Source organism: Theropithecus gelada, chromosome 2 (assembly GCF_003255815.1).
Source record: "Theropithecus gelada isolate Dixy chromosome 2, Tgel_1.0, whole genome shotgun sequence".
NCBI lineage: Eukaryota > Metazoa > Chordata > Mammalia > Primates > Cercopithecidae > Theropithecus > Theropithecus gelada.
This window is the reverse complement of record NC_037669.1, coordinates 86,325,771-86,341,046: the sequence shown is the minus strand read 5'-3', so window position 1 is coordinate 86,341,046 and position 15,276 is coordinate 86,325,771. Positions and strand designations below refer to the sequence as shown.

The 15,276-nt window shown below is 47.9% G+C and overlaps 1 protein-coding gene across 4 annotated transcripts in view; it reads left to right on the top strand.

The window, feature by feature from the left end:
- Positions 1-15,276, top strand: part of CACNA1D (calcium voltage-gated channel subunit alpha1 D) — a 326,868-nt gene that overhangs the window by 289,378 nt on the left and 22,214 nt on the right. For all 4 annotated transcript variants that reach the window (XM_025375479.1, XM_025375478.1, XM_025375481.1 and 1 more), the window contains 6 exons: positions 21-180; positions 739-866; positions 998-1,094; positions 4,165-4,267; positions 5,736-5,837; positions 10,951-11,081. In XM_025375479.1, the coding sequence (XP_025231264.1) occupies positions 21-180; positions 739-866; positions 998-1,094; positions 4,165-4,267; positions 5,736-5,837; positions 10,951-11,081 (721 nt within the window). The remainder of the gene's footprint in view (positions 1-20; positions 181-738; positions 867-997; positions 1,095-4,164; positions 4,268-5,735; positions 5,838-10,950; positions 11,082-15,276) is intronic.

The following is a 15,276-nucleotide window of genomic DNA, read 5'->3' as shown; positions in this document are numbered from 1 at the left end:
TTGTTCTTCATCTGAAAAAGGTGTGCGACAGGTGAGGCCTGGCAGGAGATCATGCTGGCCTGCCTCCCAGGGAAGCTCTGTGACCCTGAGTCAGATTACAACCCCGGGGAGGAGTATACATGTGGGAGCAACTTTGCCATTGTCTATTTCATCAGTTTTTACATGCTCTGTGCGTTTCTGGTAAGTGATCAACATAGCTCCCCCTCTCAATTTACAGATGCTTATGTAGCATTCAGTGTTCAGAGCAGTGACCTTGCCCCGTCCCATCGCCTGAGGACAGTTGATGTGGATGAGCACTCTGGACTCCACTTGGCAGTTGAGGGCTTTTGTTTAACCAGTCGTGTGTCACTGCCGCCACCTTTGTAAGCAGACATTTGGTGCTCGATAATAGACTTGGAGCAATTACCAGTCACTTTAGCTTCTTAGCGTTCCTTTCGAAAACTTCAAAACCAGTGCATATGGTGGTGACTTAAGAGTGTGAATTTTTTGGTGATAATGAAATTATAAAACTGCAATGTGTTTCAGAAGGCCTTCCTTCCCCAGGACTTAATAAAAGCCATTCCGGAAAGCTAGAATCACACTCTTTTCTTAAACATTCTCCAAATAGAAAGTTTTTTACAACTTCTCTTGGAGACCGGGGTCCCCATGTTTCATGTCCATGTCATTAGAAAGCCTGTGCTCAGTTCTAACCCAATCCAGCTGCAGCTGAAGTTCCTCCCTTCCGATTTGCTTTTTCAGATCATCAATCTGTTTGTGGCTGTCATCATGGATAATTTCGACTATCTGACCCGGGACTGGTCTATTTTGGGGCCTCACCATTTAGATGAATTCAAAAGAATATGGTCAGAATATGACCCTGAGGCAAAGTAGGTTGAAAAAGATTTGATTTGGTGTGTGGGGGTGGATTTTGGATGTCAGCTGTGATTTTTGTGGACTGGACTGAAAGTTTGGGTCAGTTGGTACTGTTCCCGGACCTCACATTGTATTTTACTTCCAGGGGAAGGATAAAACACCTTGACGTGGTCACTCTGCTTCGACGCATCCAGCCTCCCCTGGGGTTTGGGAAGTTATGCCCACACAGAGTAGCGTGCAAGGTGAGTGTCCTGTGTGCATGTCCGACAGCCTCTCTTGAAGCTCGCTTCATTCAACAAACACTTGTTAAGTGACACAGCCAGGCCTTTCTGTCAGGTGCTCGGGATGCAGAGATGAATAATATGTGGTTCTTACCTCTGGGGAACTCTCATATTTGTAACTCTTTGGACACCCTGTCAGGAACCATCAGAAGAGGAAGAGAATTCTGTAATTTGTCATTGGGTGGATGGTAGGGAAGGCGACATTTCAGTCAGGTCCAGAAGGAACCTAGGAGTTTGTCAGAGGCAGGAAGGGCTCTGAAGGAGGCAGGAGAATGGACATCATAACGACAAAGGGTGAGCCACTGGGTTACCCTTTGGCTGGGACATAAGAGGAAGTGTCAGAAGGCCCCAGGCACAAGCTGAGCCTTCCCTGACCTGCTGAGGTCCAGGAGAATGGGGAAGAAACACAAATTTCAGGTTTCCGTGGTAGGAAGTTGGCTGTTGTCAATGGAGAGGTAGACCTGAGGCAGGGGGAGCAACCAGGAGAGCTGGAATGAAGGCAGCAGAAGTGGGAAGAGAGAGGAGCAGGTCGCTTGGAGATTCACTTGGGATGTGGAGCAGGGAGGACTCGGTGGCCTGGGTGAGGGGAGGGGGATGCTAGGAGAGCGCATCTCCCAGCCTCGGCAGTGGTGGGACACGGTGCTGTGTGTTCCACACGTCCCCTCTGCTACAGAGCTTTGTGGCCACCACAGGAGATGGGGCCCCTTTCCTGGCATACCGGGCTCTAGTCTCTCAGGGGTGGATCCAGATCTCCCACTGCAACCCGGTTCTGTGTTTCCATGCCAGAGCATGCTCTCAGGAACCCTCAGTGACACTTTTCCTTCCACAGAACTCACGGTGCAGCAGCTTACATTTGTTGTAGCAACAAAAAAGGATTTCCCTTTTTCAAGGAGAAATGCAAGATTTGCCTCTTGAAACTCTGCCTTCTAGAAATTCATCCAGTCTGTAGAGTAACTAGTTCTTGCTCCTCATGGATCCAAGGAGATCCTGGGGTCAGGGGTTTTACCACTCTAGGATGCTGAGTCAGCTCTAGACAGAAACCAAGGTAGCAGAACAGAGTCTAAAATGTGTTTCAGACTCAAAGAAATCCCTGAGCCAGATGCATGTTCTCTGCCCTGAAAATCCAGAAAGCCCTCTAGGCAAGTCCTGAGGGTCCTTGCCTCTCTTTAGGCCGCACTCTAGATATAGAAACAGAGCTTGACTTTTTTTTTTTCCATAAACTTCCCAATACTGGCCTCTTTTCTGCTTTCCAAGAACAGTGTGGGATCCAGTTCACTGATGTCGTCTTGTGTTTAAATTTCCAGACCCTTTTACATAAAGCTTTCAAATGTCCTTGAGGCACAGTCATCCATTTTGCTGACTCAGGAACTTGCCAGGAAAAGTGAACAAATGTCCAGGATTCCCTGGCTGCCTGTGCTGGTTTTGGTGAGGGGGCCGGGCGTTGGTAGGAGGACTAGGAGTTTGGGTGGGATAGACTATGAAGACACAAGATTCCAATTCATCAATATGGAAGAGAAAGAAAGTCTTTTCTTTTGGAACATGCTGTTAACAAAAAATAAGAAGTTTTTAAGTATTATCAACATCACCATTAATTTAGTGCTTGCCATGTGCCTCACACAAAACTCTTGTGTCCATGAGTCCTTTAATCCTTGCAAGTTCCCATCGTTGGGCATATCATCTGCATTTACAGGTTGAAGTGACTGGGGCCCAGAGAGGGTGTACCTCACCCAAACTCCCTCCCACTCTCATTGCTGGTGTTAAAGGGATCAGGATATAGAAGATGAGTGGGGAGCATGGATCCTGCTCTGAAAGACCAAACCCTGGGAGAAGCCACACAGACTCATGCAAAATGCTACAGGATGTACATGATGGTCTCACTAGGCAAGGTCTGAAGGACACTCCCTGAGTTGGGAATAGTAATGGATCCTGTTGGTTGAGAACCTAAGTCCCAGGCCCTGTGCCTGGCCCATTGTATCTTACTTCCTTTAACCCTCACAACAGCTTTAAAAATGTGCCTGGAGCTGGGCGCGGTGGCTCATGCCTGTAATCCCAACATTTTGAGAGGCTGAGGCAGGAGGATCCCTTGAGGCCAGAAGTTCAAGACCAGCCTGGGCAACAAAGTGAGACCTCATCTCTAAAAAAACAAAACAAAAAAAAATGTGCCTGGAATGGAGGTCTGACGCTAAGACCTCCATTGGGATTAATGAAAAAAAGGAGAAGACTGTTTGAATAGTGAAGTTTCACAGTTTAAAATACAAAACACATCATCTGCATGTCAGCATTTGTATTTCATGACTCAACCTTTGATCTTTGTCATCCCAGAGTCCCCCAAATGATAGGTTGTATTAATCAGGGTTCTCCAGAGAAACAGAGCTAATAGGATGGATATGGAGGTGTATATGTATGTATGTGTGTATGCGTGTGTATTTGTGTGTGTGTGTGTGTGTATATATATACACACACACACACACAGGTTTATCATGGGGAATTGACTCGTGATCATGGAGGCTGGGAAGCCCCATGGTCTACCATCTGCAAGCTGGAGCCCTGGGGACCTGGTGGTGGTATCTGAGTGAAGTTCTGAGAACCAGGGGAGCCCATGGTGTAAGCTTCAGTTGAAGGGCAGGAGAAGACTGATGTCCCAGCTTAATCAGGCCAGTAGAGAGAGAATTAAATCTTCCCCGACCTTTTTGTTCTCTGTGGGCCCTCAGCAACAGGATGAGGCCCACCCACATTGGGGAGGGCATTGCTTTACTTACTGTACTCACTCTACCAATTCACATGCTAATCTCATCTGGAAACACCCTCACAGACACACCCAGAAATCCTGCTTAACCAACTGGGCATCTCGTGGCCCAGTCAACTTGAAACATAAATTAACCATCATATGCGTACCCCCAAATGGCTGTTGAATTGAATTGAGGGTTGACTAGAAAAGAGATGAGTGATAAATGGAAAATAAACATCCAGAGGGATATGGCTGTGGTCACTTATTTCCTTTCTACAAAGAAACTTTCCTTTCTTTTTACAGAGATTAGTTGCCATGAACATGCCTCTCAACAGTGACGGGACAGTCATGTTTAATGCAACCCTATTTGCTTTGGTTCGAACAGCTCTTAAGATCAAGACCGAAGGTAAGCATTCCCTGCCAGCAAGACAAGATGGCAGGAAAGGAAAGAGACAGCACATCCCATCTTGCCTTCCTCATCTGGGCCTTTTCTTGGCCAAGGGGAGGCCCTGGGGAAGGGGCTGGCAGGTAGAATGGAGATGTCCATGCCGGGCTGGCCGGCTGGCTCCTGCTTCCTGTTTCCTCATCCTTTATCTCCTTCCTTTATGCTTCACTTTGTCCCAGAATGTTTTGAGTTGACTCATACTACTGCTTACTACATAGCAGGGGAAACAGGCAGTGTATCGGAGCAGAGACAGAGCCATCACAAATGAACTCACTCCAGCCATCCCTAACTGGTTGTATGACCTGCAATGAGGGATGTCACTGGTCAGAGCTGTAGTTTCTTTCCTTATAACAAGGAAGTAAATACAGGGATGTCCAGGAGGTCCTGAGATGAAATGAGGTGATGTCTGCAAAAGCTCCTTTGTAGTGCCTAGCACATAGTCAGCACTTAGAAATATAGAAGCATCTTCCCAGCTGAGAGACCAAACCAGCATGGCCTTCACAGCCATGCTCAGCCCTGGTCAAATCCTGGTAAAACAGGCACTAGAGTGTGGCCATTGGAGCTGGCTCAGTGGCGACTTCGCAGGTGGAATGGAAAGCAGATTGCAACAGGCTGAGGAGTGACCAGGAGATGGGGGGAGGTGGGAGGTGGAGACCTAGTGACCAGGAGATGGGGGGAGGTGGGAGGTGGAGACCTCAAGGAGAGCTCACTCTCTGAGGCACTGGTGGAGGAGAGGAAAGAGGAGGCAGCAAGGGACTCATGCTGAGTGCAGGCAGGTGACTTCTTACAACCCTAGAGCCCAGGGAGATGCAATCCAGCAAAGCCAGCCTCTTTCAGCCTGACAGGGGCGCCTTGTGGCATGCTTGTCTGTACCTGGCCCCAGGCCAGCATTGTTAAGGGCTCCAGAAGGCAGAATGGTCCTCTATGCTGACATGTTAGTTGAAAAGATAAGTGTAAGCTCATATAATAAAAGGCCAAGGTTATGTTGTATGGATGAGTACATATAGTAGGAATTGAGAGTCTTATTTGGGTGAAATTTAGGCTGGATCTTCAAGAAAGGAGGTATGATTTGGAAGAACCTGTGAAAGAGCGGAAGGCAAAGGCATTCTGGGTTAGGAACAATGGAAAGCAAATAGCAGGTGTCAGTTGTGGGAGGGCAGGATGGAATCAGAGTGGAACAGGCCTTGAATCTCAGGGTGAACCATGTTTGTTCCCATGGTGGAGGGACTTCCCACTGGGAAGGCATGATCTCTATTGCTGAACATAAGAAGTGTGTTTGCCCCCGGCTGGGGAGAGCCTGGTGGGAGGGGAGCCCCATCCGAGGGCAGTGTGTTCATCCAGGTCAGGCCGGGACGAGGCTGTGCAAACAGACGAGGAGCTGGGGAACAGAAACGAAGCTGGCTTTTCCCCTTTTGTTTTTTGAATCCAGGGAACCTGGAGCAAGCTAATGAAGAACTTCGGGCTGTGATAAAGAAGATTTGGAAGAAAACCAGCATGAAATTACTTGACCAAGTTGTCCCTCCAGCTGGTGGTCAGTGCAATCTATTTCCTAAGTAGTCCTTGGCCAGTGCTTTGGTTTTAATGCTAGTGTCTCCAGAAAGTCCAGAGAGAGTTTGCACAATGCTTTATGTATCAGTTAGAGCATTAAGGCCAACTGATAAAGAAAGCCCTTTGGCCATTTGGTGTGATTATTTGGGGTTTAATATGAAGAACATTCCAGATAAAGGAGAGGCTTCAGTGAAAAGCAAACCAAAACTCACATGGCTGGTTTTGCAGGGATTTCCTTTTTGGTGGAGGAATTAATGTTTGAGGACAAGATTGTGATCTCAAAGTGAAAAGCCTATATTTTTTGTCCAAAATGAAATACTCAAAAGTAGTTTCCAATTACCCTTCAGTATATTGTTGAAAATGTCCCATGAAAAATAGATAGCTTTCAGGAAATTGTATTTTTAAAATGTTCTTATCAAGACTGAATTTACTACCATAATTACCAAAAATGCCCTTTTAACTAACAGGCATGCTTATTTCCTTTCGTTATTTATCACAAAATAACTAACCTTCTTCGAATTTTTATGTATATAAAAACCATCTATATATATACACACATACAGTATATATATATGTATATGTATATATATGTATATATGCATATTGGTTTTGCATTTTTATTTAAGTACCTGTGGACTTAGACGTTGAGATGGTTGTTTTTGACTGTTCTGTTTCCAAGTTTTAAAGGTGCAGGATCTGTTCACCCAGTACCACCACACCAGCATTCTAGCATCCTTGAGCCATGGGCATGTGATGAGCCTTTGGTGTGTTTCGTGACCAACCGAACATTTATAGTGTCACTGCCCCCACAGCTTTCGAGACTGGTCTGGCTCAGGTCTGATAGCTGACTTGGGACCCGGGCCACCCCTGAGAAGGTGATGAGCTCTGGCTCTTGGGGTGCAGACAGAGCAGCATGCCAGCCAGCTCTGCTCCTTAGCATGAAGCGAGGAGCAGCGTGAGCTTTTGTTGCTGAAGGGGTTACCTGTAGCTGGCACGGCCACCGGCTCAAAGCTGGGGAAGACGGTCCAGAAAGAAATGATAAAAGGAAAACAAATGAACCACAATAACAAAACAAAAAACCCTCCCACCTAGAGAACCCTAGCTTCCCCCAGGAGAACTGATACTGCACATTTAAAACAACTCTTTGGTTTTCATTCTTTTCTTTGTAGCTGCACATCCAAGAGCTGGCATGGCTTAGATGAAATGCTTTTGAAAAACTGTTGTAACAATATGCTTGAGGTTTTTCTGCAGCCTCCATTTCTTTCACCTCGCAGTCTTTCAGAATATTCTGAAGCAATTCTGTTTTAGGGTGGTGGCATGGAATCAGAGTTATCTCTTGCCAACTGTATTCCCCTACATTGTTTCTTGAAATACAGATGCATGCTTCAGAATAGCGGGCTATGCCTGTCTATGTAAACCTTCCCCTGCGAGCCGAGGACCCTGCTCCTCCCTTGCTCCACCTCACATCTTTCTTGGAACACCACCTTCATCACAACCAGCCGAACTCCCACGTTAATGCCCATCCTCGTGAAATGCCCTTGGAGGGTGTCATTTGCATTACTATGAAACTTCATTTCTTTTCATTTTACCAAAAGAAAAGTCCAGAATTTAGCTCACCATTGAAGCTCCCTTCCTTTGAAAAGCTGATCAACTTTTAGCTTTATCAGACTTCTAGTAGAGTGGAAATCTTCTTCTTTCTTGGTCCAATAACTGGACTTAGCCTTTTCTATTTCTTAAAATGGATTGGAGTTTAGGATGACAAGTTTTAATCTATTCCACAACAGCAGTGAGAGGCAGTGTGAAGCACAAGAAGAGAGAAGAGGGGCCTTAGGAGGAGACGGAAGGCTCTGCAAGCTCCCTGCCTTTGTTGAGTGATGTGCCCAGTGTGGGGCTTATCCAGGCTGAATCTCATATGAGCGCTGTGGCCACCAAGGAAGTTCAGAAGGTAGTGGCCATCAGGCGTTGGTGCATAGACTCTGGAAGAGTTGCTGGACAGGCTTTGCTCTCCACATTCATCATTTGTCTGTCTTTCCTCTTTTATCTTCCAGTAGACCCATGTCCCCAGTCTTTCCTGCATCGTAGCACACTTAGAAAAGGATATTTGCATACCCCCCTGGGGCAACAGATGTGGAGTTCTTGAGGCTGAGGGCCTCAGCATCCCCTACGCCATCACCTGGTCAAGAAGCAGGAGACTGGGTAAGGCCAGCCTCCACTCCAGGTGGCTGCGACTGGCAGGTGTGGTGTGCTCAGGAAGTCCCTTTTAGCCGTGGTGATAGAGCTGGGTAGGATGCTTGTCTTAGGTGGGTTTGCTGGTGTGCCGTGAGGCGTGACCCAGCTCCTCGTGAGCCCGATGATCAAGTCAGGAATGAACTGTGGATCTGTGGGCACATGTCAGGCTTGCTTCACTCCCAGTGGCCCGGGGGCCTCGGCTGCCCCCTCGCCATCAGTGCTGAGCTGCCTCATCTCTGCCTCTCAGCTCAGGTTCTCACCTCTGCTCTTCAGCCTTCCTCTGCCATCTTGTGGGTCCTTCCCCTTCATTTCGGAAGTTCTCTCTCCTCCCCAGGACTCTCCTCCATCCTTGACCTGGATCCTTTGCTCCTTTGCCCTGAAGAGCACACTGAGCTGCCTCCATTGCCTTCTTTTCAGTCCGGAGCCCAGACAGCCTCCTTGTATTCATTCCTTCTCTTCCTTCCTGTTCTGTCCTGCTGTAGCTTTGACTTTTCTTGTTCTTAGGAACTCTTCCTTGGGCCTAGTCTCCTAATTAGCTCAGTGTCTCAATGGAGAAGATGAAGTGACCCTTCAGTTTTCTCCTGTAGAGCCCTGGATGGGTCTGCCTCTGCTCTGGAGGCTGAAGGGAGATCAGAGTTAGGCCTGCATTTGCGGGAAGCATCAGGGTGGAATGAGGTGTGGATCTTCTGCAGGTAGAGCCAGGGCTTTTTCTGGGCCCCACAGAGAAGACTGAGAGCCCTGGACTACAGAGGAAGGCTGTGGCATGGCAGGACACCGGAGACCATCTCTGGGGTCCCTGGAGGCACTAGCTAGACAACAGTGTGTCCACCTTTTGTGTGCAGCCTGGGACAGGGATACATTTGCATGGTGTGAGAGGCAGCTCTGAAGAAGCCGGCAGCCATTGTGGCTGGAGACGGCCATCTCTGGAGAGGTGGTGTGAAGGATAGGACCCCAGGCTCGGGGGGCACTCTGTCCTGTGTTAAGGTCCCAGCTAGACTGAGCTGGGCAAGTCATTTGGCCTCTCTCCATCTGTTGACAGGGGCGTGGTGAGCAGATCCACCATGTCAGAGTTGTGAAGAGGCCATGAGACCCACATGGAATTCTTCTTACACAGGGCTTGGCACCTATAGGTGTCCAACAGTAGGGGCTGGCTAGAGCTAGAGCTGATATTCCAAACACACCCTGAGCCAATAGGGAGGCTGGAGAGTACAGCAAGGGGTGAAATACCAGGACCTGAGTGTTCTCTGCTTACCTCCTTGCCTTCTTGCCTATGGACCTTGCATCATTAGACAAGGCGAGACTGATTAGGGACTGTGTTTTACATGCTACTCAGAGCCTTTGGCTTACCTGGGTGGCCCTACACCACTCCAGGACTATCTTGGCTTGGGTTTAGAAGGAACAGAACACTTCTCCAGGCCAGACCACCTGAGACAGCCTTCTCACACAGTAACACTCAGTGGCTTCTCACAGGGAGGACTGGAGAGGCAGCCCAAAAAGGCCCGGGCATCTCCAGTGGGGACCACAGGATGTTGGCAGCACCTCCTGGATGGGCACTAAGTGAAGCCCACCTCGGGTGCATTAGTGAAGGATGATGCTTCTCCACGTCCCCCAGCCCATCAAGCTCCAGGATCCCTATGAATGGATGCCACTGTCGGCACATTTTAAAATAAGGGTGACTCTGAGGCTCATCATCATCAAGTGCCCAGCACTTAGGACAGCCCAAGCCAGGCAGCTGAGTGCTTTACCTGCTTCCTCCCACATAATCCTCATGGCTCCTCTGAGAGGCTTATCCCCACTTTACAGAAGAGAATACAAGCTCAGAGAGGTTGAGCCCCCTGCCCCCAGATCAGCATGTAGCTCTTGCAAGGGCAGTCTGGCCTAAAAGCCAGCTGCTCTGCAGCCTTCGGACCAGCAGCCATTCCTCCTTCAGCCTCTGCAAGTCGTGGTCAGTGGACCGCCAGGCCCCACATGGCCCCACACACATGGGATGGGGTACTAAAGTGGTCGTAAGCTTTACCCCCAAGAGACACAGCACACTGAAGATTTGGTGGCAAGCAGCCCGTGGGAGAGCCGTGGGGCGCATTTACATGTCCAAAGTGGTTTACCATGAGACAGCCAGAGCCTCTATTCTGCCTCATGCATCACCTTTAAAGTCATCAGCAGAGTTCTGATTCCCCAACCATACATGTTGGAGGTTGTTTCTGAACAAAGCAAAAATAAGCCCAGCTCAACTTTGAGGTTGGTTGGAGCTGTCACTACAGTGCAGAAAATGAGCTGTTCAGAATTACAAACCAAGAAATGGTTACGGAGCTTATTGGTGGAGAATGTGGGGCGGGGAGCTCATGAAAATCTGAATTTGCAGTCACTTTTCTAAACCTTCCTCTCCTTCTGAGCGTGTATGTCACCTTTCTAGGTCTCTATCTTGAGACGTCGGGATTTGGATGGTTAATTGCCCTTGATAAGTTTATGGTAGTTATACATGCAAATCCCTATGCACAGGGGTGAAATGTGGCCCGTGAAGCCTCCTTTTGTTTTGTAATTTTTATTTTGAGTAAATAACCAAGACAGCATTTCATAGTGTTACTAATATGCTGCTCTATTAAACTCATAACAAATATATTATTTTCTGCAACCTCGAATATCAGTTCATTTAACTGACACTAATTTTGAGCCTTAGTTGCTTTGCAAAACCTTGCTTTTTGCTGGTTTGAGACTCCTCTGTTATATGCTGAGACCTCGGTGCCTTCTGCGCCATACTGCCCGCCCGCCCCACTCTGCCCCTGCCCCTGCCCCAGCCAGAAGCAAGTGTTTAGGCTCTTGGTCTAATGTGCTGATTCGGGAGAGCTCTGTCTGGTCTCTCCGTTTAGATGATGAGGTAACCGTGGGGAAGTTCTATGCCACTTTCCTGATACAGGACTACTTTAGGAAATTCAAGAAACGGAAAGAACAAGGACTGGTGGGAAAGTACCCTGCGAAGAACACCACAATTGCCCTACAGGTGAATTGTTGTCTCATTTTGTTTTCTCTCTTCACTAACGATTTTACGAGCTTATTTGAAATACTAGAGAGCTGCCTATTCATGGTTGAGCAGTACCACAAGGATTTTGTTTAAACTGAGATACTGCACACTCCCCCAAATGTGGACTAGCCATTTCTGGGCCACAAGGTAAGTGCTTCCCTCCCCGCTGCCTTCCCCATGGAGCCCTGCACCTGCCACCTCCCACGTGGCAGGGCTGCCAGGACGGAGAGGAGCGAGTGCTGCCCTCGCACCCCAGCCCCGCCAGGCAGTGCCCTCCAAGCAGGCACCCACCTTCCCCACAGCCCTGGGCTCCAGGGTTCTGGCTGCCCAGTGAATGAACAGCTTTCCATCTGAACGCAAGTGCTTTGTTTTGTTTCTGTTTGTTTCTTACCCCACTGCTTGTTGGTTTTTGGTCCATTTCAGTAACATCCATCACCTCCTAGTATGTACTCTGTGTGTATGTGTGTGTGTGTGTGTGTGTGTGTGTGTGGTGTGTCTGTCTCTGTGTGTTGTCTCCTGACGGCCAGAAGGCCAGCTGTGCACATGCTATGCTCTCGTGCCCCGGCCAGCCTCTGGGCCCTCTGCCTCCTCCACCTGGGCCATGCTCCAGGCTCCTAGAGTGTGGATGTGGCTTTTGGGAACCTCTAGTACCAGCCAGGGTCCTTGCATGAGAGGAATGTAGAATCCTAGGGAAGCCCAAAACTCTGGGATGGGAAGCAGGTATGTGGAGGGGCAAAGAAGGCACGATGAGGACCAGCAGGAAGAGGGGCTAGGAAGGTGGTCTGTGAGTGCTGTGGATGAAGGAGGCAGGGCAAAGAGGGAGAAGATGCTAGGGACAGGGAACAAGGAACCACAGAGGCTGACAAACAATCTGAAACAACTGACCTCTGCTGCCCAGAGTGCTCGGAATCCATCATGGATAGGATAAAGACTTTTTAAAAATCTATTTACGCCACAGTTTTATGCCCCTGTTCTCAGCATGTGTTAAATTTGGCCTTGTGGGTATTGATAAAGTTCAACATGGAAGAGTCCTTCACTCTTTTCCAGGGAAAAATGCCCAGCATTGTTGTGTGTTCAAAGTGATGGTAACAGCCAAAATGAGGGCTTATCTTTGATCTTGCTGAGAGAGAGAATATGAATATGAATATGAAAGTGAATGAGTGAATGACAAACATGAGCTGTGTGTGTATCTCATGGGTTAGTAGATGGCCTTGTGTGACAGTGACCTGCTGATTCATGGTGAAACCTCTGCTCTACCCAGACAGCTACAGGGGCTGGGGAAAGAGGTATATGAGGGTTGGCAGGTGGGCCATGAATCCGACTGAAGACAATGATCTTACTGCCTCTGATCACATATCCTAAAAGTAGCTGAGGAAATCACAGGCTCAGTCACACAGCCCGTTGGCATCTCAGGTGGTAGGATTTATAGATGAAGCTTTCTCACTTCCAAACAATCCAGTTTGTAAAAGTGACAGCCCTCCTCCTGGTCTGCAGCTCACAGCTAGCCTCAGAGAGAGAAGGCAAACTGCAGAGATGTTTGCAGATTGGAAGAAGTCTCCGGTCCATCCCTCCTTGAGGACAGTGTGGCCAGGTTGGATGCCCGGAGAGGGAGTGATGAACATGCTTCTGCAGGCTTGTCCTTAACGGAGCCCCCTGCCCAGAAGACGAGACTGGTTAGATGGTTTAGTCCCATTTCCCACTGCCCTGGGCTTGTAGGGAATTGCTTATTGTTCTGGGAACCTAATTGGGACCAGAACTTGATAACTTTTCTGGAGGGGGGAACATAGTCTGTCATCGATGGTTGATGTCCTAATTTACAGCGAGCAAATTAGCTAGGTACCATAAGAATCTTGCATTTTCTGTAAGAGGTATGGGTGGCCACTTGGATGCAGGGTCATTTTTACTTTTTCTGAACCCCCAAGACTTCCCAATTAGACAATTTCAGCACTTTCTCTAGTGGCTGGAAATAGTGTTTTCATGTTTTAAGACATGCACAAACAACGCACAGCTAAGTTATTACCAGGTTTCACGTCTGGGATTTTCTGAGTCCTAAGTTGAAGGGTCAAATGGCATGAATTACAGTGGCAGGTTGTGGGTTGAAAGACTCTCTTGCTTTGTGTTGCAATAATGTTGAGGGTTTCTCCTAAACGTTTTTCATTTTATTGTTTATAGAGTTTCATTTTATTGATGAAATGCAAACATTTCCAGTTAGATGATACCAACATATTTTCGCATGGCTCCATTGGGAGCTGAAGCATCGTCTGTAATTTATGTTGAGAATGCAGCCTGGAAAATTAAGTTGTGTTCATAATCTTAACAGAGAAACTGAAAATGTACTTGATTCTGAAACATTAAACATAGACATTTTTTTTTGTCTCCTTGAAGGATAATTCTAATTGCATTTTGGCTTCCTGTGCTGTAGAAATGGCTGTGAGTGTGATGTGTTACCCCATGTTTAATTAACATGGGGAGGCTTTCCTTTCTGCGTGATGAAATACCGGGTGACAATGTAGCAGTTAGGAAAATTTGGTGGGACCGCAGTGGGAGAGTTGTACCACCAGTGTAACTAGGACAAGGACACAGCCTCGGGAAGCCCACCCCAAGAGTGGGCGTGGCCTGTTGAGATGGGGGATGGCTTGCCTCCTCCCACGGCAGGGTGCCCCATGGCTGACAGACTGCGTGCTAATGGAAAGTGGAGCGTGGCCATCGCAGTGTGAGCGCAGAAGTGCGGACCTAGGCATGTGCGTGCTTGTGCTGCGTAGGGTGCAGTCTGTCTGAACAGCTTCCAGGACGGGCCCAAGACCTCTGCGCCCCCACCCCCAGAGAATGTTTTTTCAAGGACACACATATGCACTGTGGTTTTGAACCCTGTGGGCTCCATCTGATCTCCCTGTGTTCAGACCAACTGCAATGCTGCCTCCCACATGAAGGGAAATGGCTTGAGCTCCTGGATCCATGTGTGGGAAGGAGCTCGGCATCCGGTGTCTTCTGGCCTCTGTGGTCTGAATGAGTGTGCAGTTTCCATCCTTCCATCCATCTTCATCATTAAAACCAACCTTCTCTCCAGCCCCTCTACAGAGGGAACCAGAGAGAAGCTGCATCAGGTCTTTTTTAATTTCCTCTTGCGCATCTCCTACATGCCATGTTCACTTTGGGTTGACTCAGCATTCGCTCGTCATCCATTGTTGCTACATCCGAGTGACCTACGAGTTTCCACCAGGGGCAAATAAATAAAGGAACACAGCCATGCAGCCATGAAAATTCTCAGTCCCCTTCCCAGCAGACAGCAATGCATGCTGAGTGTCCCATCAGACCTTCTAGATGAGGACATCTGTGCAAGTTACAGACACTCTTCAGTCCAGTGTCTTGTGGATGAGAAAAAGACCCCTAAGTGGGAAAAGTTTTGTTCATTTCTCTTTCTTTTAACATTCAAGAATTTCCTTTCTGCAAAAGACACGCACTCCAGTGGAATCCGAGGACACTATGTCCCGCACTCATCCCAGCTGGGAGCCTTTCCATCCCCATCGTAGGAAAGCTTTGGAGGGATAGTCCTTTTGCCTGTTTGGAAGTTTGGTTTAAGGAGGAGACCATTATTTCTAGCTATAAAGAATTAGGTTGTTAGGTTGAATAATTGTAAAGCCTGTGCCCAAGCCACCAGTTCGTGATGCAGGTGGTTGAGGGGAGATGTGGGTGGTATGTAAGAAACAAAGGACTCTCAGCCCATGATGTGCCCCATGTGGTCTTCTTAGGGAGGCTTGATGCATAAAGACAGAAGAAAATGGGATTCTCCATAGAGATTTAATCTGTAGAAGATTAAAACACCTGTTGCCTGGTCACCTTAGTCTAAAAAGGAGTGGAGTTTTGTTTTGTTATTTTTTTAAAGCATGATTCTACCTGAAGCCATCAAAAGGCTCTTTTTAAATTTTTTTCTTTTTTTAATCTAAGAGGAGAACAGATGCTAACAGATGAGATTTCACTGGCTGATTCGTTTGTTTCAGATGCTTGAACGGATGCTTTAGAATTTTCTGCCTGAGCTACGGCACCAAGCTGGTTAGTCGGAAGGCGTTTGTGGCTAAGGCCTTGAAAGGGAAAAGTCTCAAGTGGGCTTATTTCTACTGAAACAGCATTTCGGAAGAAATGCAGGAAAAAGCAGACCCAAGGCCCCAGGGAGACC